This window comes from Passer domesticus, chromosome 1, assembly GCF_036417665.1.
Source record: "Passer domesticus isolate bPasDom1 chromosome 1, bPasDom1.hap1, whole genome shotgun sequence".
NCBI classification, from domain to species: Eukaryota; Metazoa; Chordata; class Aves; order Passeriformes; family Passeridae; genus Passer; species Passer domesticus.
In genome coordinates this window covers 24,124,311-24,150,092 of record NC_087474.1, presented here as the reverse complement: position 1 = coordinate 24,150,092, position 25,782 = coordinate 24,124,311, and the positions used below count along the sequence as shown (strand labels likewise).

Genomic DNA, 25,782 nt, shown 5'->3' with positions numbered 1-25,782 from the left:
CTGTAAAGGTGAGACGATCAGATACTATGTTTTTGTCATTAGATTAATGTTATATTGACATTAATTATGATTTTCCTACTGCCCTTTTTCTTTCTTGCCCATCCATATTGTTGTTCTTTACTGGATGGAGTGCACTATGTTATTAGTCTTTTTGTGTCTTTTGATACCATGCAATCTTTCACAACCTGTTTCTTCTACCTTGTGTATGACAAATCTATTAGTAGAATTGGCTGGGAATGTAATATAATCTTCTTTGACTCTCAGTGGATTCTATTTTCTTATTTTGTACAGTTACATTTTTATGCAAAGACTCTGCATTTAATTTTGAGTATGGAAGTGAGACTGAAAATGCATATGTAAATTGAGCATAAGTCAATAAGGAGAAAAGAGGTCTGCTGAAGAAAATGGGCTGAAATTAAGGTGAAGGTGCAAGGGAGTCTAAAGATATGATGAGCTCCAGTGTGCAAATCAATCTGTGTTACTGTCTCTCACAGAGTTTTCCTTTTCTCTGTTCACCCTCTGTTGAGTGTTAATGCTGATGGGATTGTTATTACATTTTAAGTGCAGTTCTTATATTGCCTGTTCTGTTTTATTCTTCATATATATTATAACACGCATGTACACGCAGTATGTTGCTAAAGACTTTCAGATGTCTACCTTAGGAATGAAAATCCCTGCTGATATTTTCTATACATTATCCCAATCTTCCCTGTAGAGTGTTCTAACTTGATTATAGTCCTGCACTTCAGTTTATGTACTCTGTTGTCTCTTGGGTTTTTTTTAATAATAAATGTTTGTTGGAGGGCTTTCTTCCCTGAACCTTACTTAGTTGCTGTTTTATTTTTAAGTGTATCTGTTACATAGTATTTCTTTGTAAAGAGCAGTAGCAACATTATTTCACTCAGATCTCCTTTATCAAATGCCTTCTCATGCCACTAGAGAGGTGTTAGGCCTGCCAGCTCATAACTGCTTTTGTCTTTATGGAGAAAAGATGGGAGTAAAATGGAGAAGTCTTTCCAGTAACAAAACACATCACCTGAACCCAGTTATGTGAGAGTCAGTAAATATCACCTGAGCTGACTGATGGAGAAACAGCTTTCGTCTGTGGGTCACTTTTCATCAAGCATGTTACCTGTCAGCTTGCAGTCTTGTTGGCATCAGGTTACTTAGCCTTTCAACTGTTGACATAACAATTTACAGAACAGTATGAAAAGTAATATTTTGACCTTTTCTAGAGTGGGGAATCTTCTAGTAATGCCTGTCATCAGGATCGGTTTTTATGGCAGTGTGTGCAGCCTTGCCTGTGGCTGGGTATGGATGAAAAGCTGAATTAAATGCCTATTTTAGCCACTGGTATGGCTGCATTAGCATCAGTTCTGAAGTTCTCATGTCATGTAATAGAGGCTCTTTTCCTCAATTGGAATCAGATACACCTTTCAGAAAGCACATTGATAGATGTCATATGGATGCACCAAATAATGGGGTGTTAACCATGCCTTTCCTCTCCAGTTTGCTGGGGAATGGAAGAATAAGCAAGTAGACTGTAGGAAATGGAGAAAAGCTGTGGTATGCAGCCACTGCTTGGGCTGCTAGTCCGCAGTTCTTCTGTGCATTCATTGACCTCACCAACTTCAACCTATCTTTCAGTATTGACAGTAAAAAACACCACTCAAATTCCCCCTAATCAAAAGGGGGCTGAAAAATGGTAGCTGGCCTGTGAGCATATCTTCCAAGTTTCTCAGAATTGTTAATACCAGTGAAACTAAAGGAAAGTAGTGTAAGTTTCCTTTTCTTCCTCCCTTGGTTTCTTTAGACTTAGCTTTCTCTGACAGTATAAAATTTGAACTTAAAAGACAGATAAAATATGATACTGATTTTTATTTGCTGGCTAAAGGTGTTTGAAGTGTCTTTCCTTTGCTTGTATAGTGGCAAGGTTCTGGATTGAAACAGCATAGAAATACTGCTTTTTTTTCTTTCCACAGAGTTCCCAATAGCTCTAGACTATCAGATTTTTACAAAACAAGGGTTAAATTAAATCTCTGCTCACAGTGATTATATTTAGGACAGCTTGCATTTTAGAAAACACACATTTTTGTATTCTTAGCTTCACAATTACACTTTGATTTTTTGCGATGCTTTCACACCAATTTCTGTGTAGACGTAGGACTGGGACTCCAGCTGTGGACATTGTCAATTGAGCATAGGTGTGGTTCTTCCCTTTTAAAAAACTTCTAGAATTTCTTAATTCTAGAAAGAAAACTTTCTAGAATTAAGAAACCTTAATCATACATTTTCTTAAAATACTCTGGGTTTAGGTATAGTTTTTATGGGGTTTTCTGTTGTCTATTTTAGTTTTTAAATGAAGGTTCATCATTAAGTGCACATGTGACGATATAATGCTGTTGTTCAGACTTACACAGACTGGTTCTATTTTCTGCAGTAGGCCAGTATGCTTCTAGAAATGCACTTGGGGTCACATTTGCCTTTACAGTCTACCATTGCTATAAAGAGTTAGGAAAGTAGTGTTTTATTGATAACATTCTTGATGTTTAATTCTTAAGTGAGGGTAAGATTGTGTGTCTTGTCCTTTGGCTGTTTATTCCCTGTTAAATTTTTTTTTGAAAATCCATGTTTGCTTGCAAAGTATTTGTTTTTTAAATTTGGAATAGATTGATGTTCTGAATTGACTTGTCAGATGAAGGTTATTATATTAGCAAGCAAGATTTTATCAAGGTATCCTGAAGGTGGAAAGGGAAACTATAGTAGGCACAGACTGAGGGGACACATCCACTTACTGCCAAAAGCAGCAAAAGGATTGTATGGTATATCAACCAGGATAATACTGATGGACTTACTCCATAGTGGGTTGACTATTTTTTGATTTAGTGTTGTGAAAAAAAAATCTAATTTGGGCTTGTGGTGATCAATGTAACTTAGATTTTAGTTTAAACTTGCTAATGTGATCTGCAGAAATATCTAGATGCTCTAGATACTGCTTTCTGAATTAATCTCATTAAAAAGATCTACACTGTAAGTTTATAGTGATGTAGTGAACCAAATAGTTACATTGAAATTCAGTTTTCATGGAGCTGCTTTCTTGAACAAGTTTGTGAGTCTGAGTACTTCATTCTTGCCGTTTATCACGTATGGGCTGTGTATGGTACTCTGAAATCTTTAGGTGAAAGGCACCGGAAGTGTAAAAATGTGGGGTGAAGATAGTATAATGCTGAATCCCAGCAGAGAAGTGTGCTATAGAGATTTGGTTCTTGAATGTTTTTATGACTTATTAATGTGTGCTTGTTTAAGAGTTGCAGGGTTGCATAACAAAAGCGGAACAGCAATATTGAATAACCTTATGTAAGTGTGAAATTGATAAAATGAGCATGGCCTACTAAAGCAGCACCTAATTTATCTAAGGCAAATGTATATTTTCATCACTCATTCTGTTGTTTATGTTCTTGTTTTTAAATGACACTTTGACACCTTTTGTGTAAGCTATGCATATTAATATAATTGTATTTACTTGTAGGTGGCTCTAACCAAAAGAGCTGATCCAGCTGAGTTGAAAGCAATATTTTTGAAGGTATGTGTAAAGTAAATATTTTACTCTCTCTGCTTAAATTTTTCATATCTTTTGCTCCATTATTGCAGCATACAACTCTTGATAGTTTTTTCCAACCATTAATCATTCACTGTATTATTACCATGTTAGACTTAAATACCATTATCAGAATTGAACAATGCTCACCAAGAAGTCAGATATATTCCTGAGTGATTATTGTATTGACTCAGAAGAAGTATTGCTATCTTAGAAAAAACCTACATTGTTCAGAGAATGTGGTAGGAGTTTCACTATTGTTCTTACATGTGGTAAAATGTTCATGTAGACACCTTACTGTTAGATGATTTGGTAAACTTTCTTCTTCCATCCTTGCCATTCTTTCTTCCTTAGGGTTATCTCTGCTTCTGTTATTTGTAGAAGTGTTGGGAAGATCACCCTGTGAAGTGCTGGCCATATTTATTATTTAACTGAAATTCCTTCTTTGTTGGCCTGATGTGGAAAGCCTGCAAGTGAAGACTCACGTACTTGCTTATATATTTGACAGAAATGTGATTTAGTGTTTTGCTGAAAACTGGGAGGTGATTGTCCAGCCCTGCTCTGTGACACCCCACCTGCCGTGCTGCATCCAGCTTTGGGACTCTCAACATAAAAAGGGTGTGAACCTGTTGAAGCTAGTCCAGAGGAGGGTCACAAAGATGATCATAGTGCTGGAGCACCTTTGCTATGAAGACAGACTGAGAATTGGGATTGTTCAGCCTGGAGAAGAGATGGCTCCAGGGGGATTTTACTGCAGCCTTTTAGTACCTCAAGGGAGCCTACAAATAATCTGGAGAGGGACATTTCACAAGTATAGGAACATTCTACAAGAAGTGATAGGACAAGGGGGAATGACTTTGAAAGAGGGTAGGTTTAGGTTAAGGAAGTAAGGAAGAAATTCCTGCTGTGAGATTGGTAAATCCCCAGAGCTTGCCCAGAGAATTTCTGAATGCCCCATCCTTGGAAGTGTTCAAGGCCAGATTGGATGGGGCTTTGAGTAACCTGGTCTAATGGGACATGGATGTGCCTATGGCAGGGAGGTTGGAATTAGATGATCTTTAAAAATTCCTTTCCAACCCAAACTACTGTGTGGTTTTGTGAAACTGGCTTTCTTTGACCCATTTCCTAAATTTAAATAACTATGTCTAGCCTTCCTAAGATTCATTAGTCCAATATCTGGGTAAAGTTGGTATTCTGGTATTTAAAAAAGAAAAAAAAAGAAAAAAAAAGAAAAAAAAAGTAGAAAAATTCGTGGTTCTGAAAAATAAGTATGAGGTAGACGCCACACTGCTATTGGGGAGCTGTTGTATCTGAATTATTTCTGTGGACATGATGAGGGCCCAAGACAGCTCATCCCTTTGCGGTTTCTTCCCTCCCTCTTTGCTCTCCAGCATCATGCCCCACTCTCCATGTAGTTCTTGGTATTTTTTCCATTGTCCCTTGTGAGCTATTATTAACAATATGTGTAGGTGTCACAATGTATATTGCCTGTATTTATAGTTTTATTATATACTGTCAGTATTTATAGCTCTGAAATGAGATTTTCAGTTGAGAAAGTCAGGATTTAACTTCTTAAGTCCTGGAACTTGTATCTGTCGGGGGAGCAAAAAGACTCTTGAGAAAGAAGGGGTTGTGTGGTTTACAGAGCAACATACGTGAAGAGCAGCAGCAGAAAATGCAGACAGGGAGTAGACCACTGACCTGAGAAGACAGTAGCACTGAAGAAGGAAATAAACACACTAGAGAGAAGCCCAGTCCTTTCTGAGCTGTGAGGTGATCCTCAGTTGGAGGATGGGGAAGTTGGTTAGTTGGTTTGCTGAGAATAGTGTGAAAATAGTTTCCTACCTGCCTGTGGATATTCATCTCTCTTACATTTCTGAAGGTTGTAGCTCCCTCAGCCTTCTGATTTGGTGGATTGAATGGGTTGTATTTTAGCACACTAAATGCCACCTCTGACTTCTTTTTCTTCCTCTTTTGCTCTCCCTTCCCTACTAAAAAGAAGGGATCCTAGTAAAGATGTAATGAAATATGAGCTAAATGTTTTGTTCATTGTAATGCAGGATTGTCATGCTGCTTACTCCCCTGAAGGAAAAATAATGAGTAAATGTGTTATGTTGTTTCATGGTCTACAGATGAGTGATGCCCAGAGTGTTAATTAAGCTTCTCCAGACTGTTTTAAGTGGTGAAGCCAGTACAGTTGCTTCTGGAGATTGTGGAATGTTCACTTACAAAAGAATTTGACAACTATCCTTTCCTGCTTCAATTAAGAATTAAAAAATATGATTGCCATTTAGGAATGGTACCCTCAGTATAGAAATAAATGTAAAATTATCAGTTTAAATGCAGTGGATTGCAGTCAACTTCTAGCATATTTAGTATGTCAAATCCCCAATAGAATGTTTGCAAATCTTACTTACAATGGGGTTAAACTTGTTTTTACTTGACTATATAAAATATGTGTAAATAAGTTACCAAAAAGCCATTAAGTACTATGTATAATATCAAATTCTCTGTGGCTATAATTGTCAAAGTGGAGGGAAATAAAATTGTAAAGAACCAATTTTTAAATGTTGCTCCTCCAAAACAAATAGAATTGATATTTTCTTTATTTTTGTTATGATAATTTCCAAGAGTACTTCTTCTAAGTCTTCTAACATAACCCCTAAGAGATTAGATTTTAGTCAAAGTGATCAAGCTGACATTTTCAAGGTCATTTTTTATATGTAGTATAGAGTACGTGATTGGATTTCAAATACACTTGAGTAAATCACAGTGACAAGAAACAGGGGGACACTGAAACCTTGTGCTGTTTTCTGTTATTGAGTGCCCTAGCAGGGGGTTAGCCTGGATGAAAAAAAAGAAATGTAGAAGCATAGGCTGTCTGACTTATTTGATTTGTTTCTCAATAGCAGCTGTGTTAAAAGTTTCTGAGACTGGGATTCTGAAGGAGTCTGTCTTTCTGCAAATGATTACATTGAAATCAATTGATCTGTTAGTTCTTATAAAAGTATACAATTCAAAATTCCTTGCAGTGTAGCAGCTAGAAAGCATGTGTTATTGAAACAGGAATCCTTTAGCACTATCCAATATATAGATGCCGAAGGGAGTTATGTTTTGTTGGGCTTGCTTCTCTGAAGCCTTGTTTTTTGAAGATATTGCTGTACCTGAAAATGGTATTTCTATAGCACTAGAAGAAAATAATCTACTTACTGTAACACTTTGGCATCCCTCTGAGAGTTATATGCCTACAGCAGGTATAGCGGTACGCTGCAGGCACCAACATGAAATGAAAACTGGCAGTTTTTGTCCCTTAGCAGAGCCACAGTAATGTGAAATAAAATGTGTGTTTGAAGTACACTACAAAATAGTGATAGGCATCTAATTTATTTATTACTTTAGTGTGAATAATGGTCTGTGTGGAGATGCAATGATAGTTTATCATCCTACCTTGCCTTAAAAAATTAAAAAAGAGAAATTAGCTGTTTCTTTCCTGTTCTCAGTGCATATTTGTTATCCCAAGATAGACCTGTTTCCCTTAAAGCTGGTTCTATAAATCTTGCCTGGGATTTATTTTCCTCTTAATGATTGTCATTATCCTTTTTCTTTTCATAAATTACATTCTTTAGGGTTGATTTCAAATTTGACCTTCTTCAGAAAGTGAGGACTATAAAATTTGGGGGATGACCTAGCAATGGGGGTAGAGGTGGTAACAAAGGGAATTTAATGAATGAATGAATGAATTAATTAATTAATTTAGATATTATCTTCAAAAGTGTTAATATTAGTTTTATTTGTAACGGATTACTGGAGGCTTCCCCTGGAAACCAATATGCTTGGGTCTGTCAATAGCTGTTTTCTGGAGTAGTATGCTAGTAACTGTGTGTAAAGCAGGGACAATGTGTGGCAGGTGTCAGAATTCTTTTCTTGTTTCTGCAGTGTGCTGATCTGTCAAAGTTCAAGTTTTGCTGTTACATTTTTCTGCAAATGCTATTCTTTGGCCTACTTTCAGCACTTCAGCCAAGGGGAAGTATCTGTAGGTTCTTCTTTCCTTAAGGAGAAACCTCCATGGCTGGGGGTGATGCAGTAGAGTTCTTCAGAACAGCACCCCCCGGTGGACATTCCTGCGGGATCATTTGCTGCACTGGCATTTTGCGGGTGACACCAACCCTGCCTTCTCATCCTGAAGTAGAATGGCTAAGGAAGGAGTCATTTCACATAAATGAGATATTCTGCAGTGCCCTACTGCTGTCAGAGTTTCAGTGGGCCTGAGATGCCACATACCTGCTTGCAAATGTGCTTGTGCTTCTACTTCAGAAACATATTTGGTGCTATTGAGCATTTCTAGACTACTATGGAGAAATTGTTGACTTGTAATCTAAAAATCATATGTCTGCCATTCATTGTCTGGGAAGTTGAGCCTTCAGCTGCTTGAGTACTCGCTTCTTACACTTTCCTGTTGGGGTCTGAACCTGTTCCAGGTTCACTGGAGCAGAACTGTCATCTGCTGTAGAGGCTTGCTTGTGATTGGAAACTATGGGTGGTGGTAATAAATGCCTGGAGAAGGATGTGTTGAGGCACTAAATATTGTATTCACTTAACAGTATGCAAGTGTGGAGAAGAATGGAGAATTCTACATGTCTCCTAATGACTTTGTCACACGGTACTTGAAGATAATTGGAGATGGTTTGCCTAATGCAAGCACTGTACAGCTCCTTGCAGGTGTGGTGGACCAGACAAAAGATGGGTGAGTGTTTTTTTGTGGTTTTGGTTTTGGTTTGGGGGTGGGAGGAATTTGTATTGATTGGTTTATTTTTTTTCTTTTTCTGTTGTTCATTTAAAAAATACAAAATCATTTTTTCAAACAGTCTGATCCTTGAAGGTGGGTTGTTTTGTTTTCCCCTGCAGATCCATAAAGAAATACAGTATATTTTAAGTGAAAAGAGTAGAAACATTGTTTTCAACTGCACTTACCATTTAGTGGTGCGAACAATTTTCTGTCTACTATGTATTTTTAATTCATGGAACCTTTCATGTTTGTTGGCTGGCTCCCCTAGCTCCTGCTTTTCTTTCCTTCCCTGAGTCTTTCTGTCTCTGTTTACTTTATGTATCTGTCATAAACACATTCAAATAGAAATCCAAAATAAGTTTAGATGGTGTAGGAAGAGATCCTAGAAAAAAGTGCCCCTGCTTTGTTTTGCCATGGCACTGTTAAAGGTTTTTGCCACTGTGTTTTTCCTTCAATACGGAGGAGGAGTGCCTAAGGTATTTAGGGAGCTACTCTGCAATCTTGGGAAGACAGCAGTGAAGTTGGTTGCACATGGTTTGCATTTGAAAGGCCGACTTTGCCAATAGGCAAGATTAGCTACCCTTCCATCTTCCTTCCCCCTACTTTAATGAAATCCTAGCATTTGCTTTTGGTACTTGCCCAGGCAAGCTGTCTCTTTACCCATATGAGCTGTTGAACCCTCCCTTTAAAGTATCTTTAGAGAAACTTGAGAATAATTAGATATGGACTTAAAGTGTGTAGTTGTGGCATTTTTAGAAACCAGAAAACTTCAGGCATGACTCATATCAGTGGTTGCAGAGAGTAAAATGCGAGATAAACAAAACATGACTAGAGAATGCAGTCTTCCTAGGGAACAGATGCAGGCATAACTGAGAAGTTTTGCAGTCCTTTCTGTGCTCTCTTTTCTGCTCAGCCAGTCTCATGTATTTGGCAGCTGGGCACCTTAAACCTTGCAGATGAGTTAATGTGATGATTGCTGCCCCAGTAAAAGAATTCTGTAAAAGGTTATGTTGGTAACATTGATAGCATCAAGCCGTGGCTTCGCAGTGTTTGACTGAAAACGTTAAACATTTCTCAGATTTCTTCCCTCAGTTTGATGCCTGCAAAAACAGCATTTTCCAAATTACATGGCTTCAAATCCGTTTTGTAATAAGAAGATTGAGAACATAATCCATACCTTGTGATTTGGATCTCCCTCACAGAAGCTGGTGTCAGGAAGAACAAAATGTAAAACTGTAGCCTATGTGAACTTGTTGACAAGTTGGGATTTCGTAACTTGGCATGATCTTGTAAGAGTTTTGCGGTAGTATTGAGGCTTCTAATTGCCGCTTTCTGCCGTGGGTAAGGATTGTTTCTGTAATCCACACTGTGCAGTGACAGTTCGTAATGTGTCTTTGGAGAGTCTCTTCTGGTATTCAGGCTATCTTACTGTTTAGCTAATATGTGAAAGAATAGAGAAAGTTTGGAAAGTGATTGGCATCCATCTCCCTAACATGACATTGCAGCATTTTTTGCCATGTTGCTCAGTGTTTGTACCTTGTTCTCCTGGTGTTTAAAGTAATTTGTAGAGTAATCATCTGAGGCAAGAGTCAGCTGCTTTTTGGTTCCTGTAATGAAATCTCTTCAAGACAGCAACAGGACTATTGGTCTTCTCCTATTGAATGTTGCCAACTTGGCAGTCCAGAGCTCCCAGTTTTACAGTGAAGCACAAACCAGCTTTTGTTGGTGTTCATTTTTAATAGGCTTGTCAGTGTTTAGGGACTTACACATGGTTAAGGTCATGAGAATCTGTTCAGTAATTTAGCATTATTTCTATTGTAAAATAGAAGGTAGCTTGCAAGAGCAGTGACAAGTTAATTTTGTTACACTGTTAGTGACTTAAAGTAGTGCAGTTCTGAAAATACTGCTAGGCTATTTCCAGAGATATTTATCCACTGTCTTGGATCCCCCTTTTGCTCTGAAGAAGCAGCTGCTGTTCATGACTGTTGAGCATGACCACTTGACACTGAAAGGGTCTGAACCTCCACCAGGGCTGTTCCTAGCACTCTTTAGAATGTTTTTTAACTTTTTCTGGTTTTGGTCACAAGTTAGGTATATGTACCAGGTGTAATCAGTGTGAAATACTTAACTGGGTAAGTTCAGGTGAAAGGCAGACAGCACAAGGACTTCAGACTCACGAGCAGGGTGTATAGATGGGCAAAGAGTTTCTTACCCAAGAGCTGAAAACATTCTGAGTGTGAAATGAAAAGAACCATAGCTCTTACATAGTCTCACAGTGTTTACTGTAGACAAAATCTCATGTAAGTCTGGCCCAGTTCCTGCATTGCCAGAGACTGAGGATTTGAGGGTCTGCATGAGCTACTGTTGTGACAAAGGTATGAGACCTCTTAAGGCATATTCTCTTGTTCAATGAATATCTGTTGCCATGGAAGCAAGTTTTGCCTCCATCTTAAGCCAGGGCAGAGTTTATTTGATGGTGGGCTTTTCTGCTGTTCTCTTATGGAGGCATGTTTTTAAGGTTTCCTCTAAGAAAAGGAAATACTTTCCTTGCCAGAGAAACCTTTCAAAGTAGTCTACTGGTAATAACATATATTTTAATAAGTGTTATATTGCATGATTGTTGTTTGTATGAAACAGATTGAGGAGCCTGGCTTAAGTCTCTCACTCCTAACCTTAGTTTAAAAAAAACCCCGAAAAACAAAAAAGAAGGCTTCATTTGGCCTCAGTTGGATCAGAAATTTCCCCAAAATGCAGCAGCTTTCTAAAGGCCTATCAGCAATAGGCCAGGCATTTTCCATCCTGCCTAGTGTAATATAATTTTTCAGATTTTTGTTGTACTTTTAAACATCTGCCTAACAAAATAAGTATTTACTGCACGTCTCTGTTTGGACTGTAGTAACTAACACTTTACTAAGAAATACCATATGCTTTATTTTTAGAAAGGACAAAGTATTCAAAAATAATACTTGGAAATGCCAGCATTTTCCATTATTATTGGATATAAATTTATCCTCTAATGCACCAATTTACACTATACTTAGTTTACCTAGCTTGCAGTGTAAAATAATAGATGTAGCTTCAATTTGTGTCCCATTATGTTACCATGTTTAAATTGCTGATACAGTAAAAACATCTGCATTGATTTCTGAAGAAAACCTCTTCGTCATTGCATTTGTATGTATTATTACAGCAGGTAATAAAACGCAGGTGGGTTTGTTTCTTTGCGTGGCTACATGCAGACTTTCTCTGGTGGGAATGTGTTGTGTCTATGGGGTGTTCAAATACCATGGGTGTGAGTGTGGAAGATAGGAGAGAGTAGTAAATAGTGGTTTTGCTGCACCATACTCTGTTGTTACGTTTAGACTGGTGCTCTTGTTTGTGGATGCTTTTAAAATATCAAGGTTTGAACCCTCCTGAATAAACTGTACGGTATTGGCACTGGTAATGAGGGTGTGAAGGTGAAGGAAGACTTTGACTTACTGGGTGGAATATCTTCAAAACTGAAATAAAATTTCGTAAACATTTCAGCTTCATTTCATTGTGCTGTTAAAATCACTAGGTTTTTCTCTGCTTTTGTAACATAAATGACTACTTGTTTAGGTATATGAAATAACTCTTAAGTAGTATATTGAAGTCCATGTTAACATGTGCTGTTTAATGACACCTAATGATATTCACTGAAGGGTTATGCTAAACCCAAAAGGGTGATGCTAAACCAGAGAGAAAACGTGTTACCCAGGCAACTACCCTTGTGCAGTATAGAGAAGTGAGCATATGGCTATGTAGTACACATTTTTTCAGCTTCTTTAAGCATTAAGAATCACACGTGTAATTGACTGAAAAATTACTGCTCAGTTACTGTATTGTATGGTCATAATAGAAGTAAATGAATACGTCGTCGTTAGAATAGATCTGTTGGGAATCACTAGCAGGCTAGTCTACTTAGGGAGCAAAAATACAATAAGAAGAAAATAGCTGGTTTAATTAACATGTAAAAATTGGGTTAATTTGAATTCAGCTGGCACAGCAGATATTAATGTCTCTTCTTTAACAGTCTGGCTAGAAATACACAATTTGTACACTTTAAATCTTCCTAGTTCTATGAGTAATTGTTTAAAAAATATGGATATAGGGTTATTTTAAGCATTTATCTATGACTTATTAGGGGGGTTATTGCTTCCAAGTGCTGAAAAAAATGCTTCTACTAGTATAAAATCTAGTAGCAGTGTTAATACATGAAGTTTTAATCAAACCCAGGCCTAGTAACATAGCATATGTTCTTAAGATGGTGCTGGGATTCTGCTAGGATAGGTGCTGTATTTCTTTTCTGTGCTGTAATCACTGTATTGTAAACTGTTGGTAAGGACACACGCAGGTTGTTTCACACAAAAAGCAGCTTTACCAAAATGGTGTTGGCAGAGATTTGACATTTATAATTCCAAACAATCCTATTCTATAGTCTTGTCACCTGCTGTCCTTTTTGTTTTTTTTCTGTGTGCTTGTATTACAATCTTTGGAACAGAACTTAGTGGAGTTCTGTTTGGATCTATTTACTGTTCTGTCAGGTATGTAGCCAATAATAATAAATAATAATAGCTTTTTATAGCCAGTAAGTCACATTGTAACAGTAAATATGCATAAATACAAAACTGAGTAGGTTGTGATATATTGGTTTAAAATTAAAGGAAATGTTACTTCTGAAAAAGATTTATTTTGGCTTAGAAGGGATGGAAGTTTTCTTCTTTTGAAAGACTGAGTGTCTGTGTAGTCTGTGTCTAACACTGGGGAGTACTGAGAGCTCCCAAGGCATTTAAAGGACTGATGGATTGCTCATGTGCTAACGTGTGCATATGTAACAAGGCACAGACTTCTTTGCCAGTAAAGCTTAAGGCATTCCTGTATGTTTGCTGACATCCTTAATTTTGAGTTTAATCTTAAGAATACCTGAGGAGTTTTCTTTTTATTTACTTCTTGCACTATGTTATAATTCATGGTGACAGGCTCCCAGAGTTAATAATTTGTTAGGCCATTTCATACTCTACATTTCTTTTATTTTTATTTATTGCAGGTATATTGAGGGAGGTTGTGTAGAACAGCTTTTAGGCCTTCTCTGTGCTGTGCTTCTTTAAAAGAAATGTCTTCTTTTTTTAATCTTCTCATGTGTTCCATGGGAACATGTTCTTCATGGAAATTGGCTTGTTACTCTGTGGATGTTTGGCTGCTGATGTGCAGCAAGCACACTTCAAGTGTTGGTCTAGGAAAGCCAGTAGATGTAATCTTTTAAGACTTCAGCAAAGCTTATGGTACTGTCTCTCATAGTGTCCTTCTGGACACAATGTCCAGCACACTGGATTGGCCCAGTTATATGATGGGTGAGTGACTGTCTTACAGGTCAGGCACAAAGGGTTACAGTGAATGAGGTGACATCAGGCTGGCAACTTGTCACTAGGGGGGTTCTGCAGGCTCCATCCTCAGTCTTGTGCTCTTCAACATCTTTGTAAGTGACCTTGATGCAGGACTCATAGGAGTACTAAGTAAGTTTGCCAGCTGCTGACATCCTCAAGGGCAGAGAGGCCCTGCAGAGACACCTCAACAAATTAGGGAGATAGGCATTCACCAAGTGTTTGACAAGGGAAAGTGCCAAATTCTGCACCTGGGGTGGGACAACCCTGGATATAAGGACAGACTGGGGAATGAGAGGCTGGAAAGCAGCACTGTGGAAAGGGACCTGGGAGTCCTGGTTGACAGAAAGTTAAATATGATTCAGCAGTTCCCTGGCAGCCAGGAGGGCCACCCGTGTCCTGGGGGGCATCAGGCACAGCATCACCAACCAGGCAAGGCAGGGGATTGTCCTGCTCTGCTCTGAGCTGGGATGGCCTCAACTTGAATAATGTGTGCAGCTCTGGGTACCACAATATAAAGAAGACATTAAGTTGTTAGAGACTGCCCAAAGGACGGCAACAAGGATGTTGAAGGGCCTTGAGGGGAAGCCATATCAGATGTGGCTGAGGTCACTTGGTCTGTTCAGCCTGGAGAAGAGGAGACTGAGGGGAGACCTCATTGTGATTTTAACTTCCCCACAAGGGAAGAGGAGGGGCAAGTGCTAAACCTTTCACTCTTGTGAGCAGTGTCAGAATTCAAGCAAACAGCATGAAGCTGATGTCAAGGAGGTTTCGGTTAGATATTAAGAAAAGATTTTTCACTCAGAGTGTGGTTGGGTACTGGAACAGGCTTCCCAGGGTAGTAGTCACAGCACCAAGACTGTCTGAGTTCAGGAAGGACAATCCTCTCAGGTACATGGTGTGACTCTTGGGGATGGTCCTGTGCAGGGCCAGGAGGTGGATCCTGATGGGCCCCTTTCAACTCAGCATATTCTCTGAATTCCCATAAAACAGGTGATTGGAAATTGCTGTATAGTCATGGGTCATCATAACTTGCTGGGAAAAAATATCTTTTCCAACTTATTCAAACGGTTAGTTCTTCACTGTTATTGCATACATTCATTGAACTGGCTGCAGTGTCACTTTGGATCCACGTCCTAAGGATATAGTTAATTTCCATTAAAAATTCCCTGGGTTTGTGTGTACACTGAATTTTGTGCTTTTCAGAAATAATCCTTGTTCCCCAGCTGCTGCCACATGAACCCATTAAAGCTACGTGCCTGCTACACTGACATAAAGCAGCCTGAGAGAGAGCAATCTTAACTATCCCAGACTGCTAGCAGGCCCTGCCGCCACATATTTGAAGATTATTTTAAACTCTACAGCCTAGACATTAAAGAAGCAGCAAAAAGAAGAATAGTTGGCCTTTGCCTCTTTAAGAATAGGAGTTTGATCTCCATTTGAACTCTTGGGTGTGACGCAGAGAAATTAGAATGTTCAAGGTCTTTGCTGTTATCAAACCTACTGCTGGAAACAATACCATGTTGTCTAATTATATATTTCTGCTTATGAACTAACTTCTGGAAGGACAACTCTGCTTTTATCTATGCCCTACTACTGTGCTAGCACATTAGGAACCGAGCTATAATGAAGAATTTGAATAAACTGCTCTTGGGCTGAGGAAGAACATGCACACTACTGATTGAAATTTGTGACTCAACATGCAGGACTGGAGGGCTGTGATGGATGACTAATAAGTTGCTAGCAAGCAGATAACGCATTCTGATCGGTTCCTTCTGAAGTGAGTGGCAGCATGTAGGTCTTGAATGGATTTGCTTTCCAAAAGTGCTAAGTACTGAGTCTTGAGAGAAGTTACTCATGTCTTTATTGGCTCTGTCTTGCCAGTGGAGAGAGGTAGGCTCCCCCAGAGGGCAGTTCAGTTAGACATTAAAGCTGAGGTGAGTAGCCATGCTGAGTGTTTTGCTTATTTTATGTTCTGTTGTGACTTGCTGAGAGGAATAATGCCTTGTTCAACAGACATTTCCATTTAGTGATATAAAAGCTTCCTGACAGCATTGGGGATAGGGCATTTTAGGATAAATTTTAATCCCTACTGAACACATTTTGAACATATTTTGGTTATGGTCTTACTTCTTTTGTGTAATCAGTATTGTATTGTATTTCAGGTTTTTTGTGAACAAGTTGATTTCATAGGCATTGTTTTTTCCTTCATCCCTTAGGTTGATATCCTTTCAAGAGTTTGTGGCATTTGAATCAGTCCTGTGTGCTCCAGACGCATTGTTCATAGTAGCCTTTCAGCTGTTTGACAAGACTGGCAAAGGAGAAGTTACTTTTGGTAAGACATGCTTAAATGTGCATTCTTGATGTAAAAATCCGTACCTATGCCAAACTCTGTTTCACCTCCCAACTCACTGTAGGGAGACAGTGGTTGGTAGCAGAACTACAATGCCAACAACAATGCCAAACAACTTTATGCCTGCATTTTTTAATCATTTATGTGTGCACAGTATGAAGCCAAGGTCATCGTCACCATCATTTTCTCTGGAGGACTGGTCACTTCTCTTTTCCTCTTCCCCAACTTGTGCAGGTCCAGACCAGGAGTGATAGGTGACCATAGGAAATTACTGTAAAACTGCAAGGAAGTTGCCAGAAGACCTGGGTGAATGTTGAGTTTGAAATAATTACCCTGAATTATTTTTTGTTTAAATTTGCTATATTTCAAGCTGGCTGACTTCTAAGGCTTAAAACTGTATTCTGTGAGATTTTACAGTATTTAATTCATTGTTACATGCCCTCTGCCATTCCCTCCCCCTGTAAAGTTCAGCTGTGCATTGGAAGTGTGATGTTTGCCCTGATAATGAGATACACTCAGGCCAGTTTAAAATTTGATTAAAAGGACTGTTTCTTTCTAGATATCCTAGAGATAGCTTTTGATATCTGCAGGACTATCTCCCACCTGCCTAATGATAAGGGCCATTCAGTCTGAAAGAAGAATTTGGAATTTAGCACTTTGGACTAATTTCTGATATTGAGCTTGCACTTGAAAAAGTATGGGGAATTTTTTTGCTGAGTACCTACACTGTCTAAAATTGCTGTTTCTAATCTACTACATTTGGACATGGTTATTTCTATATATCAAGTTTTATTTTTTCGTTGTTAAACAGTTCTAAGTAAACGGGAAATTTGATTATATTGATATCTTTTGTCTTTCTGAAATATATGGTTCGCACATCAATTGCGTTTTACTAGTATTTCCCAGACATGTCTTATGCTCAGTTATAAAAGCCCTTCTCTTTCCATTTGAAATAACAAGACTGAGTAACCATTGCTTGAAACATCACTGTATTCTTTCTGCCTTCTCAAAAAATCTGTATTTGAAGTTGCAGCTGGTGAGAAGACTTGCTTTCTCTTGTGTTTCTTTTGTTTTTTATGATTTTGGTAGTGTGATGAGGGTGTGAAAGATGTGTTTTTTGTTTGCAGTTTTTCAGAAGTTACTACAGATGCTAAAGGATTTTCTGAAAAAATTCTGCAGATCGTAACCTTGATGAAGGAAGTACTTTGTGCCTAACAATTTTTTATATGTATATGGACAGAGAAGCAGTGAGAGGTGCCATGCTTTTAAAACAGGATATTTTACTAGGGTTTTGTTCCAGTGAGGGCAGACCAGAGTTCCTGGAATGCCTGTGATGTGCAATTTCTTGTCTGCGTCAGAGGCCCTGGTTGCTTGCAGCACTCATTAATAATCTAGGAAGAACTGTATTTGTTTGATCTGAATGCTGAATCAGTCCGACTTAACTTTTTAACTCTTGGCATTCTTGTTCCTATTTTTCCTGCTGTCAAATGGTTCTCTTGGGGTTCGACACAGTGAGGCAAAGGATTTGTTTGGCATTTGAAGTCCATTGAATTCCTTCTAGTGATGAGAGAAAATCCTATGCCAGACTGTATTTAAGGTATTTGAAAGAGGAGACATGCCAACATTGGCAGAACCTCAGATAGCTTTTGTTTAATTCCTTCATCTCCCCTTTTGAAACCGTGGATGTATTTGTAACTTCTGTGTAGTACCTTGTGGCTACCACCCCAGTAACTGCCTGGACTGGGGAGAATGGAAGAGCTGTCTCTGTGTTGTGCATTCTCAACAGAAGTGGTTGGCTTTAGACAAGGCTAGTTCCTTATTTTATATCATGAGGAGAAAAGAGGAGCTTTATTTCCCTGCCATTATTAAAAAAAACCCCTAATATTTTCATAAATACATTAGTAAAATGCTATCCTGTAACTTTGCCACTCAATGCCTTAGTCACGCATCTTTGAGGCTAATTATGAGATCTTTTTCCATTCACTTGAATGAGGGTGGTATCAAGTCCTTATCAAGGTTACGAGACTTAAATAGGGGTTTTGTATACTGTGGAATTACAGTGTGAAAGGAACAGAAGAATAGGGAAAGGATAATTTTTCAGTATACTGCTGTTATGTGTAGTATCTCAAGGCTCTCATCTTAAGTCTCTGTCTCATTTTGTTGTTGTAAAGAAACAGTATGGCTTATCTGTGCAGTCCTTTTTTTTCTGTACACTAAAATAATGATATAAATATTTTAGCTTATACCAAGCAGAATAGTTCCCAGCAGTGAATTTCACATTTCTGACCATACAAATCTGTCCAATCTTACTCTTTCACAGGTGCACTTGGCTTGGCATCTTTGGCATAAAGCTCATTATTAATTCCTTTAACAATGAACTTTTACACTGAATGTGAGATCCAGGCTGTAGATACTCAGAGAAATACTCTGGATGAAGAAGTTCCAATTTAACACTTTGCGCTTACTTCTCTTGAAAAATGCTGCACTCTTACTTTAGCTTCTGGGTTGGAAGTGGATTTCCATTTTAGTCGTATGTTGACATCTCTACAATTTTAAATGTTTCATTTCTTTAAAATGGCAAGTTAACTGTACCTGGTTCTTTGACAGAACTATTACCTGTTTAAAAGGGCTGATGTGCAAGCAGTGTGGGTACATGGAGGGTGGGAAGTATTTCTAGTTTATTGCTTTTTGAGGTGAATTAAATGGCCACTAGTAAATTAGTGGCTAGTGGCTGCTTGAGACTACACCTGGCCATTGCATCATATTGTAGATTTACTTTCTGCTGAAGTGTCAAAGCTTTGACAGTTTGTAAGGAGTTAAAGCTCTCAGCAGGAAAGTTTAAATTCAAGGCAAAGAGCAAACCATTGCTTCTTACTGTTGAGTGTTGACAGGCACATAAAAGCTGATAATGTAAGTCCAGGGGTTTAAGAGACTTAGTAGAGTTGCTTTTTTGTTGTGTGACTGTATTTTAATGCCTCATTAAAGAAGCAGAGCCCTTTGAAATCCTTTACTAGATGGCATTTATAAAAAGGTGAGAGGGTTGCATAAAAAAGTGTTTAAAAACGAAGTCATTGTAACCATCATCTTTAATTTTGAATGGGTAAAATAAATGATGGTACCTAACAGTTCTGAGCTGTGAATAACACAGCAGTGATACCTAGGAACTGGAACTTACCTTTTCTGATACCAGTTCTCACAAGCCCTAGTGTAGGGCAAAATAGGTGTTGTCCATGTTGATTTTGCTAAGGGAGTAAGGAAAGGCACAATAAGAGCTGTGGTTGCCTGAGTCTGTGCTGCCAACCATTATTGAACCTGCTTTAAAAATTTTAATTCTGATTTGTATGAAAGAGGAATTACCCACCAGACAGAAATTCTTGCTCTTGTACTTAATGAAATGGAGCTGTGGTATAGTGTGTGGTTTTATGGTTTTGGTTTTCTTTTCTAGGCATCCTCTAGTTCAATCTGAAGCTGTTTCAAAATGAATGTTGTGTTGTGTTACTTTGAAAAATATGAGTATGCTGTAAAATATCAGTCCTTTAATTAAGAAAACTCCAAAACAACAAAACAACAACCTCCGCCCAAAGCCAGCAAAAACATGAAGGAAATTGGGAGCCCAATCCCCAAATTTTTGTCTGTTAAGTGTAGTAGCTGCAGATTTGAGCATTGTATTTTGTTTTTGTCTTTAAGCAAAACTTTATTGGCATGTAGACAGAAGCTCTTGTGAATCTCTGCTTCTTTTATTAATTATATCAATACATTTGTTAGATAAACACATTAATTAAGGATACATCTTACTAAGTGCTCCTGTTAGCTGATACCTGGTACTTGAATTACCTGAATACTTGTTTGTAAACTTTCTAAAAGGACATAGCTCTTGAGCGAAGTTTAAATAGCTCCACAGCTATTGTGATGAGCTTCAGTTTTTTCCTCTATGATAATGCTCTGATCTTTTTTTTAATATACAAAAAATGATTACCAGAGTTTCATAATTGCTTTCATTACCAAAGAATTAACTTCTGATTGTGGGACGTAGCTCGTGCTTTCGTTACAGAGGATTACTTGTTTTATGCTTTGCACTGCAATTGCTTGTATGACTTGGTTCTTTTTATCTCTTGCACAACACCTAGCTTAGTGACTCCCAGCCTGATACACTGAACACCATGTAAAGTAATGAAAAGCTAAATCTGAATCTGAAACAAAATAAATTGCTGTAGCTGTAAGCTTTGATCTCTTGATAAACTGCAGTATTTAGTATTTATCACTGATACTTCCATTGCTGGTTCAAACTGCCTTGAAATCAGTTGTATCTAGTGATGTGTTAGCTTACACATCACAGCTTCACCTATACATTGAAGCATTTGCTGATTTATGAATGACAGCTGCCTGGATATGATGGATCCAGTGGCAACATTGCAGATGCAAAATCTGTTCAGTCTCTGATGTTATTTGTTGTTTGTACAATGTTGGATTTTGCACAAGTAATTGCCAGTTTTAATTTAAAAAGGATGTGAATTAGACTTGTTAGTATATTTATTTTCTTGAAAACAATTTTTGAAATCTTCTCAGACTATTTTTTGAGAATTTCATTTCTAGACATATGTCAACTTAGCAAGTTTTTGTTTTGTTTTTCTCTTTTAACTATTATATAACCAGACAGACTTGGATGCAAGCATCTGAAGTAAAAGAGAGCCTGTTAGGATACAAAGTGAATCTGTTGTTCTAAATATTAGGAGAAGCCTTGTCCTATTATTCTGTTTGGTTTCATTTGGTCTAGAAAATGCAATTGAGTTTTCTAGATCATCCAGAACTGAAATTCAGTGTTTCAGTTTGTTCTTTATTGTTGGTTCTGTTTTGTTGTTTTGTTGGGGATGGTAAGAGAACCATCAAACAATTCAGACTGAAGTGACTGTGGCAGCCATATGATTCAAACCCTTGCAGCACCACCGTCAAGACCAGTTGCTCAAGGGGAAATATCTAATCAATGTTTTAAATAATCTCTGAGGCTGGAGACTCTGCAGCCTCTATGAGCAAGCATTTTCCAGAGTTTGATCACTATTATACTGGAAAACTGAATTGCTGATGCCTGGTTGGGATTGCCAATGTTCCAGCTTGCATCCATTGCCTCTTGTCCTTCCGCTGTTCATCTCTGTCTTCCCTTCATCTGTTGGGTAGCTGTAGACAGCAATGAGCTCCTCCTTTACAGCTCCCCTCTCCAGGCTAAGAAAACCCCATTCCATCAGCCTCTCTATGCATGTCACATGCATCATCCCCCAGCTGCCTTGTATGGAGAAAATAGAAGTGATGTTCTGTTTTTGTTAGCAGGTTGTGCTGTTTTACCTTGGTGAAAGTGATCTGTTTTTTTGGGGTTTTATTAATTGTTATTATTACTCTGGGCAAGAGGAGTAGATGTATTTTTTATACCTACAGGGGGCCTAGTGCTTTTCAAACTTGAAGTCTTAGGGTGCTGGCAGTTTGTTGCTAACTTCTAATGAGGCCAGGAAAGGTAATAAAAAATATAAGGATGTTGGTAGTGAACTGAAATTATGGATAGCCACAGTTCAAGTAGAAATATTTTTAAGGGATTGCATCCTGGAAAATTTCTGAAGACATTTTAAGTAAGCAAATTATGTAATATTCTGTGTGTAAATTCATGTTATTTCCCCTTACATACAGCAGAGACAGAAAAAACACACAAGCTTGAATCCAGAGTCTTACTTGATGAGGGTGATGGTACTTTTGGAAAGAGCCTACATTTTTGCTTTTTGCATTCATTTTTTCAAATTTTTTTGGTGGTATTTTCATTATTTAACACAGGTAACAGAAGTGCACAATTATGCTGTATGAATATGTCATGAGAAAGTGAATTATTAGTTTTCAGAAGTGACAAGGGCACAAACAACCAGAGGAGGGGGAAGGTAAGAGGATAAAATAGACAACAATTTCAGCAGATTTGTGAAGTTGAAGCTTATCACGGGTTTTTTGATTGGGAAAAACCATGAAGGCAAAAGCATGTTCTGTGTGATAATGTTTTTGTTAACGTGAAATTAATCTGCAAGACATCTCTGTCCTTGTTGAAAAATTTGGCTAGGGCAATGCATTATGTTCAGTAGCTAGTGTCTCTCTCCTGAAAGAGAATGCATGCTGAACATTTTTTACGATTGGTACTGGATTTTATGGTTTGCTGCAGGCATTTTGGGGGATCTGTTTGGTTGTTGTCTTCTTTAAAGTCTACTTACAACATTTGAAAGACATTTATTTACCAGTACTGGTCTTCATCTCACCTCTGTGCACAACAGGTGCTGTACAGCTTTTGTTGCTTCTTCCAGCCATAAAATGGTTGTGGTTCCCATCAGAACAGAAGTGACCAGTTTTAGTGGGAGACTCCAGGCTCCTGCTTCTCCACCCTGCTGTGGCAGCCTCTGAGGATGCTGGCACTCCACTGGGGCTGTCGCATACAGTCTTTTTAAATGCCTGAGGGGTGTACCATCTTAACCAGTGCATTTTCTAAGAGCAGCTCAACAAGTATCATAAGCTTTTGCTTCTCACTGATGGGCTCCAGATGTTGGTATATTTTCTGGAGGTGAAAACCAAAAATTTTTTAATGTAAGTGGACCTTTTTTGCACTTCTTTAATGATTAGCTTTTATTACAAAAAGACCAACCGTGATTTTTGGAACTTTTAAAGTGATACGTGGGTGTTTTCTGAACGACTGAATGTAGATACATGGGAATATCAGAATCTCACGTGTGTTGTATGGTATCTTATCAGAGATCTGAGGAACTGCTTGGAAGATGTTCAGTGGGTTAAAAATCCTCTTTACAGAAGACCAATTGTAGATTTGCACAATTGGCTATAATGGCTCCAATTTTAAAAGATAGAGGTAACAGAGAGCACTCCCAATTGGTGGAATAGTTCAAGAATACCACATGCTCAGGTGGCTAAAATATTGTGCTTTCTGCTGCTACTTCATGCTACTTGAAAAAAATAGGTGTGGGAAAGGTGGGAACACACCAATTTGAGAGTCAGTTTCAACTGTATGAGGTCACTCTTTGGTTAAGAGAGTAACTCTTTGTTAAACTGAGGGTCAGCCATCTGTATGTCCTGTTGGAATAAAAAGCCCAATGTGATTACTTGGCAGCACTTGGGGAGGCACCAAAAGCTTCTACACCAGAACATATTTTAAACTGTGTCAGGAGCTGTATATCACTTTAAGCTTGTTTTTTATTAAGATTTTTCCCCATCCCATTTTCAAACTGGCCTGGAATTGCAGATTAGTTTCTACTTCAGCAAGTTCTAGGAGCCAGAAAAGTGTTTTGTTATTACAGATTTTAATATGAAATTTCAGATAGCAAAATACATATATTTTTGTGGTGTGTGTAATTTAGTTTTCTAAATTGGAAAATGTGCTGTTACCTAGCAGTTAATGACTATTTTTTCCTAACATTTGGAATTCAGGACCTGATTTAAGAAGCTGATAAAAGAAAACAAAACTGAGAGTATGTTGGAAGTGCTCAAAGTGAAAATTACAGTTTAGATAGGTTTGAGGGTAGATAGTTAGACATTTTAATTGAACTAAAATAGTTTTCTACTAATACAGTACTGTTGTGGGAGTACATTTTTTTGGTGTATTTGAAATTGAAGTGTTTAAGTGAGGGAAAATGTGTGTTAATGCTTTGCAAGAAAGTGATTTTTTTTTTCTATCATCTATCTAAGCAAAATAGCTGTTAAAGACATAGAGGTTCCAAGTCTATGCTGGAAAGTAAAGTGTAAAGTTCATGGTTATTTCTTTGTGTCAGATGTTTGCTTTTATCACTTTGGTTCGTATATTAAATTGCTGTAGTAAAGGTGAAGAAGAAGATGTGAATTCTGAAGTAAATTTTTATAGCTGGACAGCTACAGTCTTTGCCAGTGTAAAAAAAAAGGTATTGAATCTGTCTACATTTGAAAAATATGCTTGCAAAATAAAGTTTGAAAGAATTTCAGATTTAATATGTCAGATACTTTTGAGTGATACCCAGTAAAAATTTTAGTAGCTTTTTTTGTTGAGTGACTTTCCTTAGACAATGAAATACAGTGGAATAATAACTTTCAGAGTTTTTCTTTTAAAATCTAAAATTTGTAAGTCCAAATTTCACTTGGAGAATATTGGTGGTCCTTGTTGTGTCTGTAGTTATTCCAAAGCATGCTTTATTTCTATTTTACTTCTTAATCATAGGGAATGGAATGTCATAGGAATGGAATGGAATGGAATGGAAATGGAATGGAATTGCAGGAATGAAAATGTGAATGCAGCGTGCTTGTTTGTGCAATAAGCATTTAAACATACACATCAGTATACTGCAGAGAAGAAGGTCCCCAGGACTTTAAGGACCCAAAACCTCACTGTAAAGCAGCAGGCAGATCACCTGGAGGGAAAATAAAACAACTCTTTCATGCAGTGATCAGAAATGAATGGCAAGGTTTCTATTTTTTAGTTAGAGACCGTGGAGGGACAAACAATTACTTGTTTTAGAAACTTGCAATTTATTTTAAAATTGAGTTTCAAAGTTGAATTTTTTAAAAGATTGATAAAAGTGAGAGCATGGATTTTTGAAAATATTTAAAATCTTCAACCTGTTTCTTGTTTTACTTCCTGATAGCTCTGGTTCAAGCAATGCAAACACACAAATGGTTGTATCTTTTGCTAGCTCTAGATTGATTTTGTCCTGTTATGGCTCTTGACATTGAAGCCTTAACATTTTGCTTTTTTAGAACTAAAGCAATTAAACAGTGTTCTGAACTGGATTTTAAAGCTTCCATTTATCAGATATTTTGATTAAATACTTGTTTGTGATCAAAGCACAGTTGCTCAGGGAAGCTGTGGAATCTCTCTTGTTGGTGGTATTTGCAGAATGACAGATTGGGTCAGGTTGGAAGGGACCACAGTGGCTCATCTGGTCCAACCTTCCTGCTCAACCTGGGTCATCCCAGGGCACATGGCACAGGATTGTGTCCAGATGGTTTTTGAGTATCTCCCATAAGGGAGACTCTGCAGCCTGTCTAGGCAATCAGGCAATCTGCTTCAGTGCTCAGACACCCATGCAGTAAAGAAGTTCTTCCTCGTGTTCAGGTGGAGCTTGCTGATTAAACAGTACTGGGACTAGTGCTGTACCTTGGAGAATGCCACTAGTGACATTATCCAGGCCTCCAACTAGACCCTGTGCCACTGATTGTGACCCTCTGGGATTTCAGCGTTCCCTTACCCTGACATCCTGAGTCAGAAATTCATGAGGCGATATTTGAAACTCATCTGGCCATGGCCCTGAGCGGCATCTTCTGGTTGGACTTTCTTTGACTGGTGGCTGGACTCATGAAATCCAGATGTCCTTTCCATTACAAATTATTGTCCAGCTCTTAAACAGGTTCCTTTAAAAAAAAAAAGTCTAAACAGACATCATAGCTCCTGGCTACTGAAGCACACCTCAGCTTCTCTGTGTTTTGCTGTGTTTAGTTAAGTGACTTGTGGATAGCTGTCGAACTTCCAGCTGCAGGTTTAATGCAAAATTCCATTTTTTTCATTGTCCATTTTTTATTTTAATACCGGACTTAGATGATTAGGAGATGACACTGTTAGAACTGAACAGTAACTTGGAGTGAGCTCTGG

The 25,782-nt window shown here is 38.0% G+C and overlaps 1 protein-coding gene across 5 annotated transcripts in view; it reads left to right on the top strand.

Moving 5' to 3' along the window:
• Nucleotides 1–25,782, top strand: part of SLC25A13 (solute carrier family 25 member 13) — a 98,140-nt gene that overhangs the window by 19,596 nt on the left and 52,762 nt on the right. For all 5 annotated transcript variants that reach the window (XM_064410646.1, XM_064410635.1, XM_064410627.1 and 2 more), the window contains 3 exons: nucleotides 3,530–3,583; nucleotides 8,200–8,342; nucleotides 16,006–16,121. In XM_064410646.1, coding sequence (XP_064266716.1) covers nucleotides 3,530–3,583; nucleotides 8,200–8,342; nucleotides 16,006–16,121 — 313 coding nt within the window. The remainder of the gene's footprint in view (nucleotides 1–3,529; nucleotides 3,584–8,199; nucleotides 8,343–16,005; nucleotides 16,122–25,782) is intronic.